The sequence below is a fragment of the Clavelina lepadiformis genome, chromosome 8, assembly GCF_947623445.1.
Source record: "Clavelina lepadiformis chromosome 8, kaClaLepa1.1, whole genome shotgun sequence".
In the NCBI taxonomy this organism is placed as follows: Eukaryota; Metazoa; Chordata; class Ascidiacea; order Aplousobranchia; family Clavelinidae; genus Clavelina; species Clavelina lepadiformis.
In genome coordinates this window covers 15,433,577-15,451,373 of record NC_135247.1, presented here as the reverse complement: position 1 = coordinate 15,451,373, position 17,797 = coordinate 15,433,577, and the positions used below count along the sequence as shown (strand labels likewise).

At 40.6% G+C, this 17,797-nt stretch overlaps 2 protein-coding genes across 4 annotated transcripts in view; one reads left to right on the top strand and one right to left on the bottom strand.

Moving 5' to 3' along the window:
• LOC143469547 (prolow-density lipoprotein receptor-related protein 1-like) overlaps positions 1-17,797 on the top strand; it is a 39,800-nt gene that overhangs the window by 6,915 nt on the left and 15,088 nt on the right. For 2 of the 3 annotated variants that reach the window (XM_076967283.1, XM_076967285.1), the window contains 33 exons: positions 124-242; positions 357-602; positions 931-1,084; positions 1,297-1,437; positions 1,764-1,892; positions 2,211-2,327; positions 2,538-2,627; positions 2,763-2,948; positions 3,297-3,442; positions 3,765-3,864; positions 4,038-4,157; positions 4,403-4,589; positions 4,858-5,039; positions 5,255-5,471; positions 5,717-5,884; positions 6,075-6,340; positions 6,492-6,667; positions 6,753-6,942; positions 7,166-7,280; positions 7,558-7,714; positions 7,883-8,060; positions 8,205-8,343; positions 8,564-8,691; positions 8,774-8,899; positions 9,018-9,144; positions 9,224-9,311; positions 9,468-9,677; positions 9,786-9,934; positions 10,245-10,414; positions 10,643-10,747; positions 10,883-10,980; positions 11,140-11,284; positions 11,519-11,705. In XM_076967283.1, coding sequence (XP_076823398.1) covers positions 124-242; positions 357-602; positions 931-1,084; positions 1,297-1,437; positions 1,764-1,892; positions 2,211-2,327; positions 2,538-2,627; positions 2,763-2,948; positions 3,297-3,442; positions 3,765-3,864; positions 4,038-4,157; positions 4,403-4,589; positions 4,858-5,039; positions 5,255-5,471; positions 5,717-5,884; positions 6,075-6,340; positions 6,492-6,667; positions 6,753-6,942; positions 7,166-7,280; positions 7,558-7,714; positions 7,883-8,060; positions 8,205-8,343; positions 8,564-8,691; positions 8,774-8,899; positions 9,018-9,144; positions 9,224-9,311; positions 9,468-9,677; positions 9,786-9,934; positions 10,245-10,414; positions 10,643-10,747; positions 10,883-10,980; positions 11,140-11,284; positions 11,519-11,705 — 5,056 coding nt within the window. The remainder of the gene's footprint in view (positions 1-123; positions 243-356; positions 603-930; positions 1,085-1,296; positions 1,438-1,763; positions 1,893-2,210; positions 2,328-2,537; positions 2,628-2,762; positions 2,949-3,296; positions 3,443-3,764; positions 3,865-4,037; positions 4,158-4,402; positions 4,590-4,857; positions 5,040-5,254; positions 5,472-5,716; positions 5,885-6,074; positions 6,341-6,491; positions 6,668-6,752; positions 6,943-7,165; positions 7,281-7,557; positions 7,715-7,882; positions 8,061-8,204; positions 8,344-8,563; positions 8,692-8,773; positions 8,900-9,017; positions 9,145-9,223; positions 9,312-9,467; positions 9,678-9,785; positions 9,935-10,244; positions 10,415-10,642; positions 10,748-10,882; positions 10,981-11,139; positions 11,285-11,518; positions 11,706-17,797) is intronic. The other variant, XM_076967284.1, reaches the window with a different exon arrangement.
• LOC143469548 (uncharacterized) lies at positions 11,699-16,874 on the bottom strand. The gene is made up of 11 exons (XM_076967286.1): positions 16,662-16,874; positions 16,487-16,576; positions 15,508-16,013; positions 15,029-15,277; positions 14,537-14,668; positions 14,327-14,451; positions 13,854-14,063; positions 13,203-13,715; positions 12,845-13,062; positions 12,483-12,669; positions 11,699-12,342 (listed from the first exon to the last, which is right to left on the bottom strand). The coding sequence occupies exons 1-11, from the start codon at positions 16,857-16,859 to the stop codon at positions 12,254-12,256; spliced, it is 2,517 nt and encodes an 838-aa protein (XP_076823401.1). The 5' UTR covers positions 16,860-16,874; the 3' UTR covers positions 11,699-12,253.

The window sequence follows — 17,797 nt, the reverse complement described above, 5'->3', positions numbered from 1 at the left end:
TGGTTATGTGCTCTGTAACTGAGTCGGCTTTTAATAAAGATCTGTTTGCATTTAAACTGGATGTATCGTATGTTAGATGCGCGTATGGTGTTATGAACGTGTATTTTTATTTCATTTGTTCAGGTATCGACGTAGTGTGGCCAAATGGTTTAGCCATTGATCGCACGAGAAGCATGCTGTACTGGGTGGAAGCTTACCACGATAGGATTGAATGCATTCACACAAATGGCAGCAACAGAATGGTACTTAATCCTTTCAGATTTTTTAAAACTTTAACTGCAAGTCTTTCTATAATTTTCACATTTTTAAAAGAAAATATTTAAGTAGTCAAATAATTTTTTCACCGAATTCTACAGGTGCTGTTGACCAGTACCACGTCTGGCTTCCTTGGTTACGTCAGCAATCCTTTTGCCGTCACTTTTTTCGAAGGAGATTTAGACAACGACGATCAACCTGGGCCATTAATACGTTACCTGTACTGGTCGGAATACAGGACCGGCGACATATACCGTCTAAATATCGATCTCGCCATGAAAAATACATCCCATCCACCGAGTGGAACTGTTGAGCATGTTATGCACGATGGTCCACCTATTTTAAATGTGAGTTAATTAATTAGTCATTTATCAGTTGAGTTATTATCATGGCATCTTTAAATTTTATACCAAGTTATTGCGTTTACAAGTCAAACAGTTAGGATTTTTGTATTTTGTTTGTAAGAAATATTATCGCTGCCTAATTTATATTTTCGAATGCTGTCGTGGTTCGGTACAAACACGATATTATTTTGTAGTGATTATATTGAATGCCTGCCGTGGTAGTTGCTAATTGCCGTACGTATATTACCGTGGCGATGATCATACAATAAGATATGTAAACAATAACAGTTTAATCATAAGCATTTCCAATTAATTACAATCGCATTTCTAGGTTGTCGCATTTAACCCGTCGGCACAGACTCCTTCCAACAGTTGCGTGAATTCACGATGTACAGAAATTTGTGTTCCGATACCAGTCGAACCGTTTTATGCGTGCTTGTGTCCGGAAAACAAGTTACCAACCATAGACGGATTTTCTTGCATTGGTAAATACGTTAAAGTTTCAGAAAAATTGGTGATGTAATTCTATATTAAGCGGACAGAATTACCCAAAAATTGTTTAAGTCTGAGACTATGTTTCTGATGCAAATGCATTATAACAAAAAAAAATACAAATCTTAATCCCGTCAATTTTAAGTTTGCTGTTCAGTCTGTGCGTTTTGGTTAAACAAGCCAACTTATAAATATCATTTTACAGAAAAAATCAACTACACGTCTCCTTCCCATTGCGGAACAGATTACTTTGAATGCGACAACGGTCACTGCATATCGAACAAATGGCTCTGTGACCGCGACAATGACTGCAAGGACAACAGTGATGAATCGCCAGCGCTATGCAGTGAGTAAATTTACTTCTAGTATTTCAGTAAACATACGCCGTTGGAACTTGAACGTGTTGGCAACAATTTTTATCATAAGGTTTGTATTGGTTTCACTAACACTGTGCTAATCTTCTATTTATAAACAGTTTGCCTACATTCTCTCTTTCGCTTTCTAAACTATGTGAAGCTTGTGCAAATACGACCTCCTATATATTGTAAATAATGTTACACATAAGACTTATTTGCGAAAATATAGTTTGGATTAAGAAAAATTTTCTGTATATTTTGAGTGATTGTACACTTAGAAGATGATTAAACAAATTTCTTCCTCTGAATCTTCCAGCTACCTCCACATGCGGAGAGGATCGTTTTCGATGCAACGCATCCGGAATGTGCATCTCATCACGGTGGGTGTGCGACAGAGAAAAAGACTGCATAGATGGTGAAGATGAATCCGACGAAACATGCGCAGGTAATCGCGGGATTTTATCCATCTCTTCTGTTATCCTTCGTGTATTGATCGGTACCACAAATACCAGTCAATATTGAAAGCGTTATAAACTGCAAATTTGCAGCAATCCTTGTTTAAAGCAAAGTGAAAAAACTTGGAATGTTTGATAACTTTTTCCTGAGCTCCATTGAGCTCAAAGTTTTCATGAAAACTAAAAGAATTTCTACTCCGAAACTCTCATCCAATAAGGATTATTGTGTGCTAAAGAAAGGGGAAATTCAGTTCAATGAAATTTGAATAGCGCTTGCAAGCTAACCATCGTCGTCGTTTTATTTTCAGACCGCACCTGCCCAGCCGGCCACTATGCGTGTCGAACTGGCTACTGTATACCGGATAGTTGGCGTTGTGACGCGGACAATGATTGCAGCGACGGGTCTGACGAAATTGACAACTGCAGTAAGTAAAATATTTCCAAGCCGTCCCTTTTGCCGAAACGTACGTTAAGGCAGTGTTTCGCAACCTTTTTCTGGTCAAGGCCCCCCACATAGATTAGATTCCGAAAACTCATTTAGTTTTCGAATTTTGCGGGTTGTGATACAGCAATCTATGACCTATCCACTGTCTATGGAGCCCAGATCAATGTTAAAGTTATTCTTCTTTTAACAGCTTACACTAAATGCAGCGAGTCTGAGTTCTCGTGTAAGAAGGGAGCATGTATTTTACCCCAGTGGGTCTGCGACAGCGAAGATGACTGCGGTAAGCGAATTATTTAATTCAAAGTTTTAAAAAGTAAAAAATAAACAAACTTTATCAAAAACAAACTACGTTCGAACCTAAGACAACCTGATACCCTGTTTTCATCCAATTTTGAAAAGTGAGTGAATGTTTAAGGTGATGGGTCAGACGAGGTCAACTGCGGGCTAGTCACCCCGTCGACTGCCCCAGCTCGTTGCGTTAACCCAAACGAGACCCCATGTGGAAATGGCACCAAAGCCGACGCTCGATGTATCCCAAGAAGCTGGTATTGCGATGGAGACATAGATTGCCCAGATAGAAGCGACGAAGAAAATTGCACAAGTAAGTTCACGTAATGACTGGAAAATTTAACAACTTGTTTAATATTTTTCCGTTTTTTTAACTTATGCTTTTCTGAATACCTTTACTATAATTGAATTAATGAAATAAGGAATTAAAATACGGACGAAAATGGTTATTATTTAATGCGCTGGAAAAGGATTTCATAAATGGCTAGCTTTAAATCATGATATACTTTACCGTGTGTCCATGTTCTTGTATTGTTATAACCAAAGTCAACAATCTTAATTAACCTTAATCCTTTATAATCATCAACCTCATGCAACAATAACAGACTCCAACCCATAGTTAAATACTCCCTGAACGATCAACTTCCTCTAATTTTCTCAGAGACAACATGCCCGCCCCACCAGCGCTTGTGTGCATCGGGTCGACAATGTATCTATCAATCGTGGTGGTGCGATGGCGAAGACGAATGCAATGATAAATCTGATGAAACCAATTGCTCATGTCCTACTGTTGGTGGTTATAAACAGGTTCGTTTAACCACGTTAGTGTTACCGTAGGTTACAGTTGGGAGAATTGCCTCACAAGTGTGAGAATTTGCCAAGCAGTTTTAAGCCAGTACGGAACGTGAAAACAAGGGAAGATTAACTCTTCTGCTTTCAACATCGGTTGTGGTAAAACGAAAAAAATATTTGGTTGATACATTTCTTTAAAATCTTTCAAAGGAGCCATGAATCACCTATTTATTTTTTAACAGCGGATTACTTAAGTTATAACAATACTTTATAGTTAATTAGAAACAAAATAATAATTTGGACAATAACTTAAGACAAATTAATTTCTATTCACAAGATCCGTTGTTTAACTCGTGCCTTCTACGCGGCCAATGTGTGCGTTAAGCGCTGTGACGGCAGAAAGGAATGTCTAAACGAAATGGACGAATTCAACTGCAGTAAGTCGGCACCTGTGTAAGCTTATAGTCATATTTGGAGTAAATCAAACGAAAGTTTACATTTTATCAACGCCCACCTGTACGTAAATATTCCGAGGTCTTCTTCTGGTCAGAATATTACGTCACGACTTATGTAGTCACCACATGTTAAAACGATATTAATTTTGACGCAGCGTCGCACGGTACTTGCGAAGATGCCGGATGTAGCCACACTTGTACTGAGACCGATGTCGGCTTTGTCTGTTCCTGTCCTAAGGGCAAAGAACTGGCGGACGACGAACGAACTTGCCAATGTAATTACAATCAGTTTGAACTTTGAAGACTTATTGTAAATGTAGAAAAGTAAATGTTTTAAAATAGATCTATAATAATAATTTATCGAAGGTTAAATGCTTAGTTAATTTCCAGTTTATCTGTATAATTGTTTTGCCATCGTGCAACTCTTCCAACCATGACACATTAATAACAGCCCCTGCTCTTTCGCGCATAAAAACATCAAAGATGAAGAAATTTCAATGATCAAAAATATTTATCACAGATATCCAGTATTGCTCTAAACGAGGAAGGTGCAGTCAAAATTGTACCGCCGAGCTGTCATCATATCGCTGTAGTTGTTATGATGGTTGGCACCTCGACCAATCTTATCCTGATAGGTCTATCTGCGCTTTTGATAAGCCGGATCCCCCACCATTTCTATTATACTGCAGCCGACATACCATAAAGTAGTAAGTTCAGCGCCCGTGCTCTACTGTATTGTGTTTAATTTACCTTCACGAAACTTACTATTACGAAGTTAATATCATTAAAGCTGTTAAGCGTAAATGTAGCTTGGTCTCGTTAATGGTTGGCTATTACAGTTTATAACCTTAATTTATTAAACCTTATTATTACCTTCATTTATCACCCAACATTCATGCAATTTAATCAACCACTATTACCGCAAGTAGAAAGTGTGTATTCATCAATTTAAATTGTCATGTTGTTGTACCACAGCACGGTCTTGAAAACGAGTCGTGTGTTGGATTCAAGTGACGCAAAACAGAAGTCCGAGATACTTGTGGGTGGCGCCAGACACATTCTTGCGCTTGATTTTCACTACGAGAAAAACTACCTATTTTACACCGACGTTCTACAAGACACTATCACCAGGGCAAACATTTCATACAATGCAAACGGTGAATTTCTTTAACAAGTTTTCCAGTTACTTATGTCTGATTTTTACAACGCTGTTAACTTACTGGTTTTATTTTACCACTTTTATAAACTATTTGTACTTTCTGTATTTTCAGTATCACTGTTAGTAAAACATTATATACTTTATGGATGGCCAGGGTGTGTTATAGGTCAGTTATAAACAAACTTAACAACAGAACATTGTTACTTGTTGCAGACAAAACCTTACAAGTGAACGCAAGTCGTGTTATCATATCGAGAGGTCTGGCAACTCCAGAGGGCATAGCCGTCGACTGGATTGCCGACCGGATATATTTCGTTGATGCAGACTTGGACCACATCGAGGTGGCCGATCTGGACGGGCGGGACCGGAGCGTCCTGATCGCCGGGGACGTGGATAGCCCCAGGGCGATAGCAGTTGACCCCAGATTTGGGTCAGTAGGGAGTGATACCCAATAGGGGGAAATTTTACGCAATTGCAACTTTGTTATGGTATAACTTAATTAACAAAGAACAATAAATAAATCAGTTGTTAAAAACTCTGAAATGTGTCTATCCACAACATTTTGCAAACAAAGTCCATTTTAAGCTTACATTTAACAAGTCCAAAACCATATACTGTATCACAATCACTATGCATACGGTACCGTGTTATTAACCACAAATTTCACCCATGCAGGCTCATGTTCTGGACCGACTGGGAAGCGGACAATGCACGGGTGGAGCGGGCAACCATGGCTGGGACCAACCGCACCATTCTCTGGAAGCCAGGGCCGGATAAGAGCGGTTGGCCAAATGGTCTCACAATCGACTACCTTGAAAACCGAATATACTGGGGAGACGCCAAGTGAGATTTTCAAACTAATTTTATTGAATTGAATTGAACAACTCTGTTATTACAACTTGCAGTTATGTTATGTGCGCTTTGGCCAGGCAATTTTTTTGCCTCTTATTTCTTTTATTCAAGCAGTTAGTACAGGTTCATAATTCTAGTAGACTGCTTGTCGGTAAGTAATAAGTCTTTCAAATATTACCAGGATTGACATGATATGGTCTGCCAAATATGACGGTAGTGACCAGTTCGTCGCCGTATATCACGTGGACTGGCTGTCCCACCCTTTTGGCATCACAACCTTCGCCCATCAGCTCATTTGGACTGAGTGGCGCACGACTGTCATAGCGTCAGCTAGCAAATGGCCTGGCCGAAACGCCACTGTACTGGAACTTTCCTTTAACAAACCTTTCGACATCAAGGCGTACCATGAAAGCAGACAGCCGTTGCGAGACTCACAGAGTGGAATCGGTGAGATTGAAATTTTTCTTTTTGGCCGAACAGCTTCTGGATGGTCGTTTGAAATGCAGTTTTGCGTTTGCATTGCGACTGTAATATTTAAACAAAAGGCCTATCACCTTCGGCTGCAACTTAACATGATTATTATCATCTCTGTTTGCAGCTCCCGCGAACCCTTGTTCGGAAAACCCCTGCCACGGTTTGTGCTTGATCATACCCGGGGATTCCCCGCTTTCGCTATCGTACAAGTGCTCGTGCCCGTACATCGCCCGGCTCGCCCCGGACGGCCGCACCTGCATCTCAATCGACACCTTTTTGCTCTTGTCCCAGAAATACGAGGTCAGTTCGTCGTTGCGTGCGAGTGAAATGTGCACGTATAGCTTACTATGAGGGTTTAAATGTTTCGTCCTAAATGGCTTTTCAGATTCGTGGTCTTTCGCTTGATAATTTAAACTACAGCGCCACTTACTCTCTGTCCAAGCCGTATCTTTCAGTCGCAACCCGATTGGCCTACCAAGCCTCACGTGACCAAATTTACTGGAGTGACGACGAACGGCAAGAGATAAGACGATGTTATTTGAATGGGACCGGGGTGGAAACCGTTGTTGGAAGCGGTTTGTTTATGTTGTTATTTTCTTGCTAATAAAATTAATGTTTAGTGCGTTATGCGTTTGGTAAATTGGTTACTGAGTCTTGGCCCGTAGTGAACAACATCAAGACATCAACATCAATAACATTTATAGCTTACATAAACACATGTAAGCTATAAAATGCTGTGCACCATATTTCAATACTTTCGTTTCATTAAACACATCTAACACTTCACACTTGTTTCAGATTCACCAAAGATTTCCGGTCTAGCTGTTGACTGGTTACGCGACAAGGTGTTCTGGACCTCCCAAGAAGAGTCGACGTCATCGGCTCGCATCAGTGTCGTGTCAATGGACGGCAGGTGACCTATTTCGTGTTAAATTAAGTTGCCAGCTTTTGCTTTGGCTGTTCTGCGGAAAATCCCGGGTGATTGCTTGAAATCCCTGTATTGGTAGGGCCATGTAGTGGTAATGGGGTTTAATACAGCCGCGATTTGGGATAAACCGCTGATACCTGTTTCACAAGACAAGAACGCGGAAAGCAACATCACCTCTTGTTGCTGTCTTTATGCGCATACGTTACAAGCAAATTTGCTTCAAACAAGTGAGATTCAGACAACAGTTTACTTGTGTTCGCAGATTCAAGTACAGACTTGAAAACCGAACTACAGGCTCGGATTGGAGTCGTGTTCGTAAACCACGTGATCTTACCATTGACGTACCTGGTGGCTTGCTGTACTTTGCTGCGGATGACGGCATTTACTCCGTGCATATGGACGGCAGCCTTTTGACAAAAGTAAGTATTGAAATTGTTTCTTTTTCTATGCCATACACAGCAGCGTTAAGTAACATGTTTGACACTAGTTCATAGTCAATCTGTTTCTGTCGCTAGTTTTATATTAATTGGGCTTAGTATTGATTTCATGTTAGAGTGTTTAATTTTTTGTCTTAATGACATGTCCAGGTATCTGCTTTCAATGTCACTGGCCTACAGTTTTTCGATGATTTTCTCTACTGCATTTACAACGCTTCACTGTTCAGAATTGACAATAGCGATGGATCGACCCAAGACCTTCATCTAGCGGCGACAGAATTTGCCGTCGCTTCTCACGATAAAGTTTGGATTTACAAGGCAAAACAAGGTCAGCTCACTGTCATATCCACCCGCTTTGTTTCATGAAAAGAGTAACACGATACGTTGTTGAACATCGGCATCGCAATATTCAAAAACGTTTATGCTAATTTATTGTGCCTCCTCGTAATTAAATTTATGATTGATTGAATAGGTGCGATATATCTCGCTACTAGAGAAACACCATCAAACACTGACTGGCAGGTCGCGTTGAAGAGGACAAAAACCGTACAACCCACAGACATGCTGATATTTGATCCTGCTCTGCAAAATATCACCGACTTATGGAACGAGTAACACGTCTTTTTGTTTTATTTTCCATTTCGTTTATATATTTATATAATAAAACCATCTGGTTTTTGATTAGCCATTTAACTTTGTTGATAGAGATGAAATACTGTTGATTTTCGTAATAGTCGTCTATGCCAAGAAATTTAGCAATATTTCACAAACTTTTACTAATTTCTTCGAACTGTTTCTAATCGTGTGACCGCAATGCTCTGTCGTTTCTAGTCCGTGTTACGTTGGAAATGGAGGTTGTGAGCACTTGTGTCTTCCGGTTCCTGACGATTCTAGTCGAACAACTTGCAAATGCACCATCGGGTACAAGCCTAGCCTGAACAACTTCAGCGAGTGCGAAGGTACTGGACTTGCTATACGCGCTGTTTTTCTTTATGATAGAGCCGGCTCTTTGTAAATTTGATACAATATGTTTTTTATAAGGCCTGGAAGAATTTCTAATTTACTCCAACGACCATTCGTTAATGGGAATTCACCTAAACGGAGACGAGGATGCCTTGGTTCCCATAACAGATCTGTCTCTTCCGAATGGAGTCGATTTTTATGCAGGTTAGATCGTATTATCAATGCGTCCTTATTCTAACCGAAAAGCCTACATTCAAATTTCGCTAAATATTACCGCTGTGCACTTTTCTTTTAAACTTATTACAACTTGTTCCCATTGCAGAAAACCACACTATCATTTGGATCGACGCTGGCACCAGTTCGATCCACGCATCAACACGTGATCATACGTCACAATGGCTAGTTTATTCCCCTTACGGCAGTGACGAGCAGTCCAGTTCCGCCAGGTTGCTCTCAATAATTCCACGTTGCTTGACCGCCGACCATCTCCAGACAGTTTATAATTACTCTCCGTGTTGTGTAACGCAGGTTAATGGACGAGCGATTTGAAGGCATTGCCGTGGACTGGATTGCTAGAAACATTTACTGGACCGACTCAGGCTTAGATCTTATAAAGGTATCGCTAATTTTTTATTACTTTCTGAAAATTTTGCACTGTCGACTATATGGCCAAGACTTTTAATCGGTTACAGCTATCAACTAAGGCATTGTAATATATTCTTCAAGTTGCTTCTGTTTTGTAACATACTAAAGCTTGTTCTTGTGTGATAAGGTGGTTCGTATGGATGGCAAGTTCGCATACACCATCAAACGTGTCGGGGAGAAACTGCGCGCGATTGCTGTTCATCCGTCACTTGGATTCCTCTTCGTAAGCGACTGGGGTTCCGACGCCTCCATCTATCGTATGCTGTTGGATGGCTCGAATTCGACTCAGATTCTGAAGGACCTGGGATGGCCTAATGGGCTCACCATTGACCACAAGGTCTGCCGCTGTATTTCTATATCTAAAGGGATTGTTTGTTTAAAGTTAATACGACTTAAATTTTGAGGAAATTGTGGTAAGCCGTGTTTTGAACTCGTCTGCTTGCAGGGTCATAAACTGTTCTGGTCTGATGCCAGGTCAGATAAAATATATTCGTCCGATCTGAATGGAAACCGGCAAACCACAATTGTGCACTCCGGTCAATCGAGGACGTACGGTATCAGTTTCTATGATGGTTCCTTGTACTGGGCTGACAGGTTAGCTGTGTACAGTCGACTTTTGATTAAAAAAAAATCGAGCATATGCCAACACTACCACGTTCTGCGAAACATCATATATTTTACTTTACACTGCACTAAACGTATGTACAGATACATAACAATAGCATCGGCCAAACAGTTATGTAAAAATGTAAACACGGTATAAAAAATAACTCCAAAGTTGGGTGAAACAAACACTACAAACGAAGCTTATCTTCTCATCAACGCTAATATTTTTTAAAATATAATCTAAATTAGACGGTAGTAAAGCTTGGACTCAACTCGCAAATTACAATTCGTCTTTCAGTCACTACGAAGGTGGTTCTATATCGACGTGCGACTTGAGAAATGACTGCGGCTCCTCTAACCTTCTTGCCAGAGGACTGTCCCAGGACATCAAAAACATCGTCGTGTACAGCTCCAAACGTCAACCTCCGCTGATGCTCGGAAGAACGAAGATCTGTGCTCACGATAACGGTACGAAAGCGTATTGTTAAAGTTATTTTAGTTTCGTTTGCTGAACTGTTGTCCTGAGAAAATACTCAAGCGTTTAGTGTCGTCGGCAAAGTTTTATGTGAGTAAATTTATCGTGCAATCGGTCTTGCAGTTTTGCGTCATAAACTCATTGATCGTCACCGATTTTTTATTAACTTTGACAATGTCTTTTATAAATATCGTAATCTACACGTTTTGTATTGTCTAAAGGCGGCTGTGAACATTTGTGTTTCGATCTACCAAATGCCGGCCGTGTGAAGCGCAATGCCACATGCAAGTGTGTGCATAGTATTTCGGATGGTCCATCTTGTAAACGTAAGCAGAACCATCTGTTAAACTTACTAATATTTACACTTTAATTCGTTTTTAACTTTAGCCCCATGGCTCAAGTAGTTGTGGTGCTTGAGAATTATTAATCCCCCAAATAGATAAGAAACAAGTGTTTTGCAGCGTTCGAGCGTTACATCGTATTCTCGGTACGCACCGTCCTACATAGCATCAACGTTGATAACCCACAAGACTTGAACGAACCGCTGCCGCCGATTGAGGTATCAAGGTTTAGAAATTATATGTCGTTTGAAATAATGTGACATGTAGCTTAGTTTAAAATCATCGCATCTTTTTTATCCAGTATCGAATTTAAGCCGCTATTTCATCCTTCATTAAATCCAAGTTATTTGCTTAAATTGAGTTGTTTTGCACGGCAGGCAGCGATGAAGTCTGTCGTGGTAATGGCGAACGATTACAAAGGCAAGCGCATATTCTTCAGCGATATGCTTCAAGGCAATATCTATTCCTTCAATACAACCTACACCGGCTTCAACATACCGGCGCCTCGTCTTGTTGTGAAAGGTAACGCTTTGTTTCAGATAGCATGTACACATGCTGGTCGGTCTATTTAACCCACGGTCGATTAGATTAAACACAGAACAATTCGACCCAACTACAATTCAATCCACAGATGTTGGTCGCGTCGTGCAGGGTTGAATCGTACCGTGTGTTCAATAGACCTGGGACCAGTCTTTGAAGACCTTGGTTGTGGTCCCATTTCAGTCAGCAATCTCTTAAACTTTTTTTTAATCCAAGGTGTACGTATCGTGGAGGGACTCGCCTATCACCGCGGAAGCGATGCTTTATACTGGACCAGCTACAACCACAAGTCCATCATGCGTTACTATCTTTCACACCCTTATGCTGGTCCACCCCGCGTTGTGGTCCAGCGCCAGTCCGCCAAAGACCGTCTTCGAGCCCTCGTGCTGTATGAATGCAAAAGGTGAACTTGATTTTTTCTGTTAAATCTGGTTTTAGTTATATGTTGATTGCGTTGGTTTATCGTCGATTACGGTTTGCTTTCAAGTCGTTATGTAACGGCCACAGCACCGATTTGGAACCGTTTGAATTTTTCATCGTTGTGTGAGCTGTGATATGTAGAACAGCGGCATGTACGAATTCCCTGGCAGTAAGGGAAATGTCCCGGAAGATACACATTATTTTTCGTAGATTTTAACCGTTTTGGTATGAACTTACTAATTTAATAGCAGATCTTTACTTTGAATAAAACTACCTTTAAGCTGTATGATATATAGGGTTCATGTAAATAAGTAACTTGAGAGGTTTAGAATATTAACATAAAAGTAAGAAATTACCAATATACATCACACGCGCTACGTTACAAAAATTATGGTCGGCGAATTACAGCGAACGAAGTCCCAGTTATGTCGATCTCATGTCGCGCAATAGTAGTATAGAATAAGCCAATGTTATGCCAGTGTCTTTGCATCGGTTGGGGAGAGTTATCACGTACGCACTGTGGTCTGTTGATCAAGGACTGTTAATTGCTTGGTACTTCTCTTGTTCAGCTGCTGAAAGACTTTTCAGCCATTTCAGTTTGTATTCTCTGAACACGGTAACTGCAAACAACGAAAAACGCCTTACCGGGGTTTACTTTTCTGTTATCTAAATTACCTTGTAAGCTAACGACTGAAAACAAGTTTGTGCTATTTCGGTTAAATTGTCATGTAAACTTGTAATAGTATATTATGTCTTTTACCGGTTGGCGTTGGTCGGACTACGACAGTTGGCTTGTAAGGTTTTGCGCTTTCCTTCGGTATTGTAAGGTGGCAAGTATGCAATCTTTCCATATCTTCCCCAGTGCATCTTGTACAGAAATCAATTGCTCCTTTGATAACTGCCTCGTCGCAGTTGGTGTAAGACTCGTCTGTTGCCTCAAGTTGGAACTGAAATGAAGATTTCAATTGTTAAGGCTCTACGAAGATGCGTTGCAATGTCACTTGTGTTACAGGATCCTCTTCGATAAGATGTTGCGGATTCTTTTTTCTGATGTTCTCACCACGGTTTGGATGAAAATAAGAATAAACCGCATGGTCTCTCAGTTTTAACTATACCACTAACCTGGTACCCTTGCCATCTCCTGCTGTTAAATTGAACCTCTGGCTCCATCTGATTTGTAGTGAGTTTGAGTCCATCCCGGAAGACCAAATCAAGAAAATCCCTTTCTTTCATCCTGATCTTCTTGTTTGGTGAATTGAGATCGGTAGGTTTCCATTCTCCTTTCTTCTCCATCGCTGAAGAGATTAAAGATGCTGCTGCTTCTGGTACCACATGAACACCTGAACATAAACACGTGTCAATGAGCAAGCTTCCTGTGTTGGAATTGGCTTTGTACACACGAATTGCTTTGTTATATTTTTCAAGCCGAGTAAACTGGCCAAAACCAGTTGCAGACGTTTTTCTTTATCTACGTTCTAACTTATTATTTCTGGCTTGGCCACCCTCTGATGAACCATCAGAACTGCATTGAAGGTATTGTTGTTTAGTAGTAGAGACTCGCAGACTTCGCTGAGCTCTTTGCTGCTTCCTGTTGCTTTTTGGCTGTTTTCGTCGAACACCAAGACTAGAAATTGGCCTGGTACATCGGCACTTACACCCACCGCATCTCCGTTTTGTATCGAAACAGGATGGAGTAAAAGTTTTTGTTCCGCCGTAATATCTTCCCAAAAACCCGGCAAAACGCTGCCTTTTCTTCCGTACTCATCACCCCAGGCCATCTTCGCCCTCTGCATTATTTTAACGGTTGGTTTCTTCCACAGATTCTTGCTGTCGTTGTCTGACATGCCAGGCGTCTTAAGCGCCGTCGTGACTGGCATATTGACTCTAACTTTGGCCGGCAGTGTACTTCCATCCGGCAGCAAACCAGATCTTCCCATTATTTCTTTGCTTACCTCCACAATTGGGCTGGATGCGACCAACTGCCCCGGTACATCTGCCAAAAAATGATTTCAAGCCGTAGTTTTCGTCGTAAAGTAGATAAATACAGGTCATATCATTGCTAAAACACACCAACGTGACTTTTACTAGTTGTTACCTGCGATTAATCAAGTTACCGTAACATTTCGTTAACCTGTTATGTTCTGACATTCCAAGCTTGTTTTGGTGACCGCTTCCTGTCTTGACTGAGCCACAGACATTTCGACTATGTGGGCAATATCTTTAACTGACCCTTCTTCCAAATTAATGCTGACGTGAGGTAGTATCGTGGATGGGAAAGTACCCCCTGCTGACGTCATGACGAATCGATCCAGTCTCGGTGATGTAATAACTGCAAACTTTCCTGGAGATGATCAATCAATTAACTGGTTGATAACATAGTGAAGAACGAAACACTTAATCAGCTTCATAAGCCTGTAGTAAACGGTAGTTGATCAACTGAGTGACAGTTCATTTGAGTGACACATTGGTAAGTACTGTTCAAACAACAGTAATGGGTTAGGGTGAGGGTAAGGGTTTTTTATGTCACTCGAATGAATAATTTATGTCATAATTATGTCACTCAAATACTGTCACTCAGATGATATACACCTGTAGTAGACATACCTAAGTACTGAGTCTTGGCAACCGCATAAAAATGCCTATCACCATTCACTTCCTTGACTTCGATCTCTGTTGGAATTCTGTTCCAGTTGAAATGTCGCGCCGAAACTACATAGGCGTCTTCATGTCTGGTTACCACAGCCAATGGTACATTAAGTGTTTTTAAGAAGTTACTGCACCAATAAGTTAATTGTATTAACTTAAACTACCAACTTGTTGATGCATTCTTCCAAAATTCGAAGTCTCACAGTCGCTTCCTGATGGAGATTATATGTCGTCGGGTTCATATTTACATCCACGACATAGCTGCATAATTTGTCCGTCTCCGACAAACTTAGTTTCGTCCTGTTGAAGAGAACATAAGTTTAAGTCTACACCATGTATGATTGTGACCCCAGTAGAGTACTACTAGGTTTGAACCGTGTGAGGCTTGAGTACGTGAATGTGGTGTTAGTGACGTCATTTTTGTTTTTGTCGTACTTGTACCAACGTCACAATATTTCACCAATGTGGTGATTTTATCACAATAACCTCGTGTTTTGTGTGAACTAAGTTCCGTAGTGTATAACATCTGTCTGAGATATACTTGCTGCAGCAGCAACATGCCGTACCAAGTATTCCAATTTCGATCGTATTTACTCTAATCAGTGTAATGTAACCTGCCAGCATAAATTAGAGAAAATAAAAGCACATTACTAAGCTTACTTCTCGTATGCTTGCGTTTCGAATTTCATGATGACGTCACCAAGCAAAGCGCCATCCGGGATATCAACTTGCAAGTAAAACGGGGTCTTCACGTCGCCCCCTTCTTTAGGTACCCTTGTCACCCATATGTTTGGACGCATGGGTTCGGGGTTTTGAGGGTCTTTGTCAATACTCGATGGTGGTAACTTTGGCTTTGTTTTGAATTGCGGCGGTCTCTTGGAAAGACCAAGGCGCGCGAAATCTGCATCTCTGAAAAGTAATGCTGGTGTGAGCAATTAATACGCAATTAGTTAATTTTACATAACTATTTTTACTGGATAAGAATTTTGTTATCTAATTACGCTACTTCTTTTTCGGATCACGAATATCTAATTCATTTTCTCCGATCACGTCAAGTTTGTCAAACAGTTGCGATTTAAATCTCTGCGATAGGCTTGTGACCTCATCATCTTGGCCATTCAGGTGTATATTCATCTTACCTTATCCTGTTTTGCTTCTTTTTACTCTTTCTTCGTTTGTCATTGTTTTCCTGTCCAACGGGTTCTTCCCTGGTCATATCTGTGAATGAATGCAAGTCTTTTGCTGGCTCGAGTTTTTCCTGAGAAGTTTTTCGTTTTAGATCTGACAGAGGGCTTGTTTGTTTTTCCCGAGTCAAGCAGTTTGCCTCTAACTCCCCACTCTCGGACCTTTGTTCTGGAGTGGTCGGAGGCGGCTCCGGAATCTTCATGATTGTGTCGATGTCATCACTTTGTACGGCCATATCCACCTTTGTCGGCTTCAACTGAAACTCGGTCAGGTAAGTAGGTTGAGATGATGGACGGTTGCTCTTTGCTCTCCGTTTCTGCCGCCTTCCAGCACTCTTGGATCTAGTAGGAGGAGGCGAGAGCTTCTCTGGAAGTGGAGTTGACTTTCTTGTTGGCGAAGGTGATCCGATTGGTGACCCCACAACCATAGGCAAATGAGGTTCAGCTGATTTCTGAGTGTTCTGTTATAACATCAAAAAGTTGCAGTTAAACTCAACTCAAAACTGCACAGGCTCTCCTATGTTAAACAAGAATACATTTCTCATAACCGTCAAGCTTCAAACTACGCTTCAAAGTATGTTCCTAATAATCCAATTTAGATATTGAAAGGCTATTTTTCTGCATTGTAAACGTTGCTCTGGCTTATCTAGCTTACTGTGGGCGTTTGTTGTACAAAGTTCACTTCGCGTCGCCGGCCACCTTGGCAACCGTTTAAATGTTCAAATAAAGGTGTTAAGTAAACATCGAGTAAGACTCGAACACAGCCGATCCTAAAACGCGCTTATCTCGGCTTGAGCGCTATTATTATAATATTTCTGTTGTTCAGCGTATGACACTGGATACCATGTTTTCAAATGCTAGCTTGTATGAAGTTAGCGACCCATAGCCCTATGTTACATATTTAGTACATGCCGGTCGTGAATGTTTTACGAACCTTTGGCGATGACTTTCTAGGCCGTGGTCGTGCATATTGGCTTGTCAGGACAAAGCCTTTTCCGTGTCTTTTTGTCTTCTCAAGAACCGCCTATCAAAGCAAATTTTTTTTTTTATTAAAATAAGCTGTGGTTTTTATTGGTCGATATTAAAATATGATTTTGTGATATGCATACCTCTATCTTCTTGACGTTGTTTCCGGTGATTGCTCTCATGAGCATCTGAGCTTGCTCCTCCTCTTCAACTTCTCGCCGTGTCATCGACATCTCTTCGACGTGACTCGGATATATAGTAAAGTAAAACAACTTTTTGTCACCTTTGAAAGATCGTTTATTCAAAATTTCCTGTGTTAATAATAAATCTAATCTCAGCATTTGACATTCTCAGCCAAGCACAAACGTCACAACCTACTTTGTTTGACTGGGTTATGTACGATTTGCAGTGATCTGTTGCTGCTTAGCATTACACTCTAATGTAATGATACAACTTCATCTCCAACCCCTACATAATCTCTCACCTTTAACGTTTAACTATACGAGAAGGTCAGTACCTCATCATAAGTAAATCCTACGAATAACAAAACTCTAATTGCGATGCGACGCTGTAAAACATCGCTCCTACTTGGGCCATCTCTTATATAAAACTATCCCTTTAATTTTAAAAAGCCGTCTTTTGCGCTTGTACTCCCGTATTAAATTACAAATGGCGCATACCCTGAACACAGTTCGCTTTCATACCCGATGAAATACCGCGTGCCCATTGTAATAGTTTTATAGAGTTACTTTTGACAAAAGGCAAGCACGAAACACGCCTATTGTGGATTTTCATACGTCACAGCTTCATAACCAGCCGAGCATAGTCATCTTCCCTCGATATTGTTGATATTGAGTTTCGCGGTTGTTGGTTGGGGCAACCGATCGTTAATCTTATTTTTCATTACCACAACTATCCTTGTGCGACTTGTTTTCAACTATGACAGCTCTCAAGATCTTAATTAACGTATTTTTTCTTTTTAGTGCGGGTTGACCGGTTTTCTAGTTGACAATCTTTTAATAACTGGGATATATTCTACGTTTACTTGCATTGATAACACTGGAGCAGCATAATTTTTATAAACTGTTGAACGTTCTTTTATGACTTTGTAAACCACGCGCCACACTTCTATTGTCTTCGCTCACCCTCAAACTCAACTTTGTTAAAATTTTGACATTTTAAGTTGGTTAATGCGGATAAGTTTTGTAGTTTGGGCAGTATTCCTTTGCAACAGTGATCGAATCATGGTTAAGCGTTTCAAAGGGACATCATTGCTTTT

Coding starts and splice junctions, on each gene's coding strand:
- LOC143469548 (XM_076967286.1), bottom strand. CDS start 16,859: ATGCTGAGATTAGATTTATTATTAACACAGGAAATTTTGAATAAACGA. Junction 13,716..13,853: donor GGAATGTCAGAACATAACAG/GTTAACGAAATG, acceptor ATTTTTTGGCAG/ATGTACCGGGGCAGTTGGTC. Junction 12,343..12,482: donor AGTCCGACCAACGCCAACCG/GTAAAAGACATA, acceptor CGTTGTTTGCAG/TTACCGTGTTCAGAGAATAC.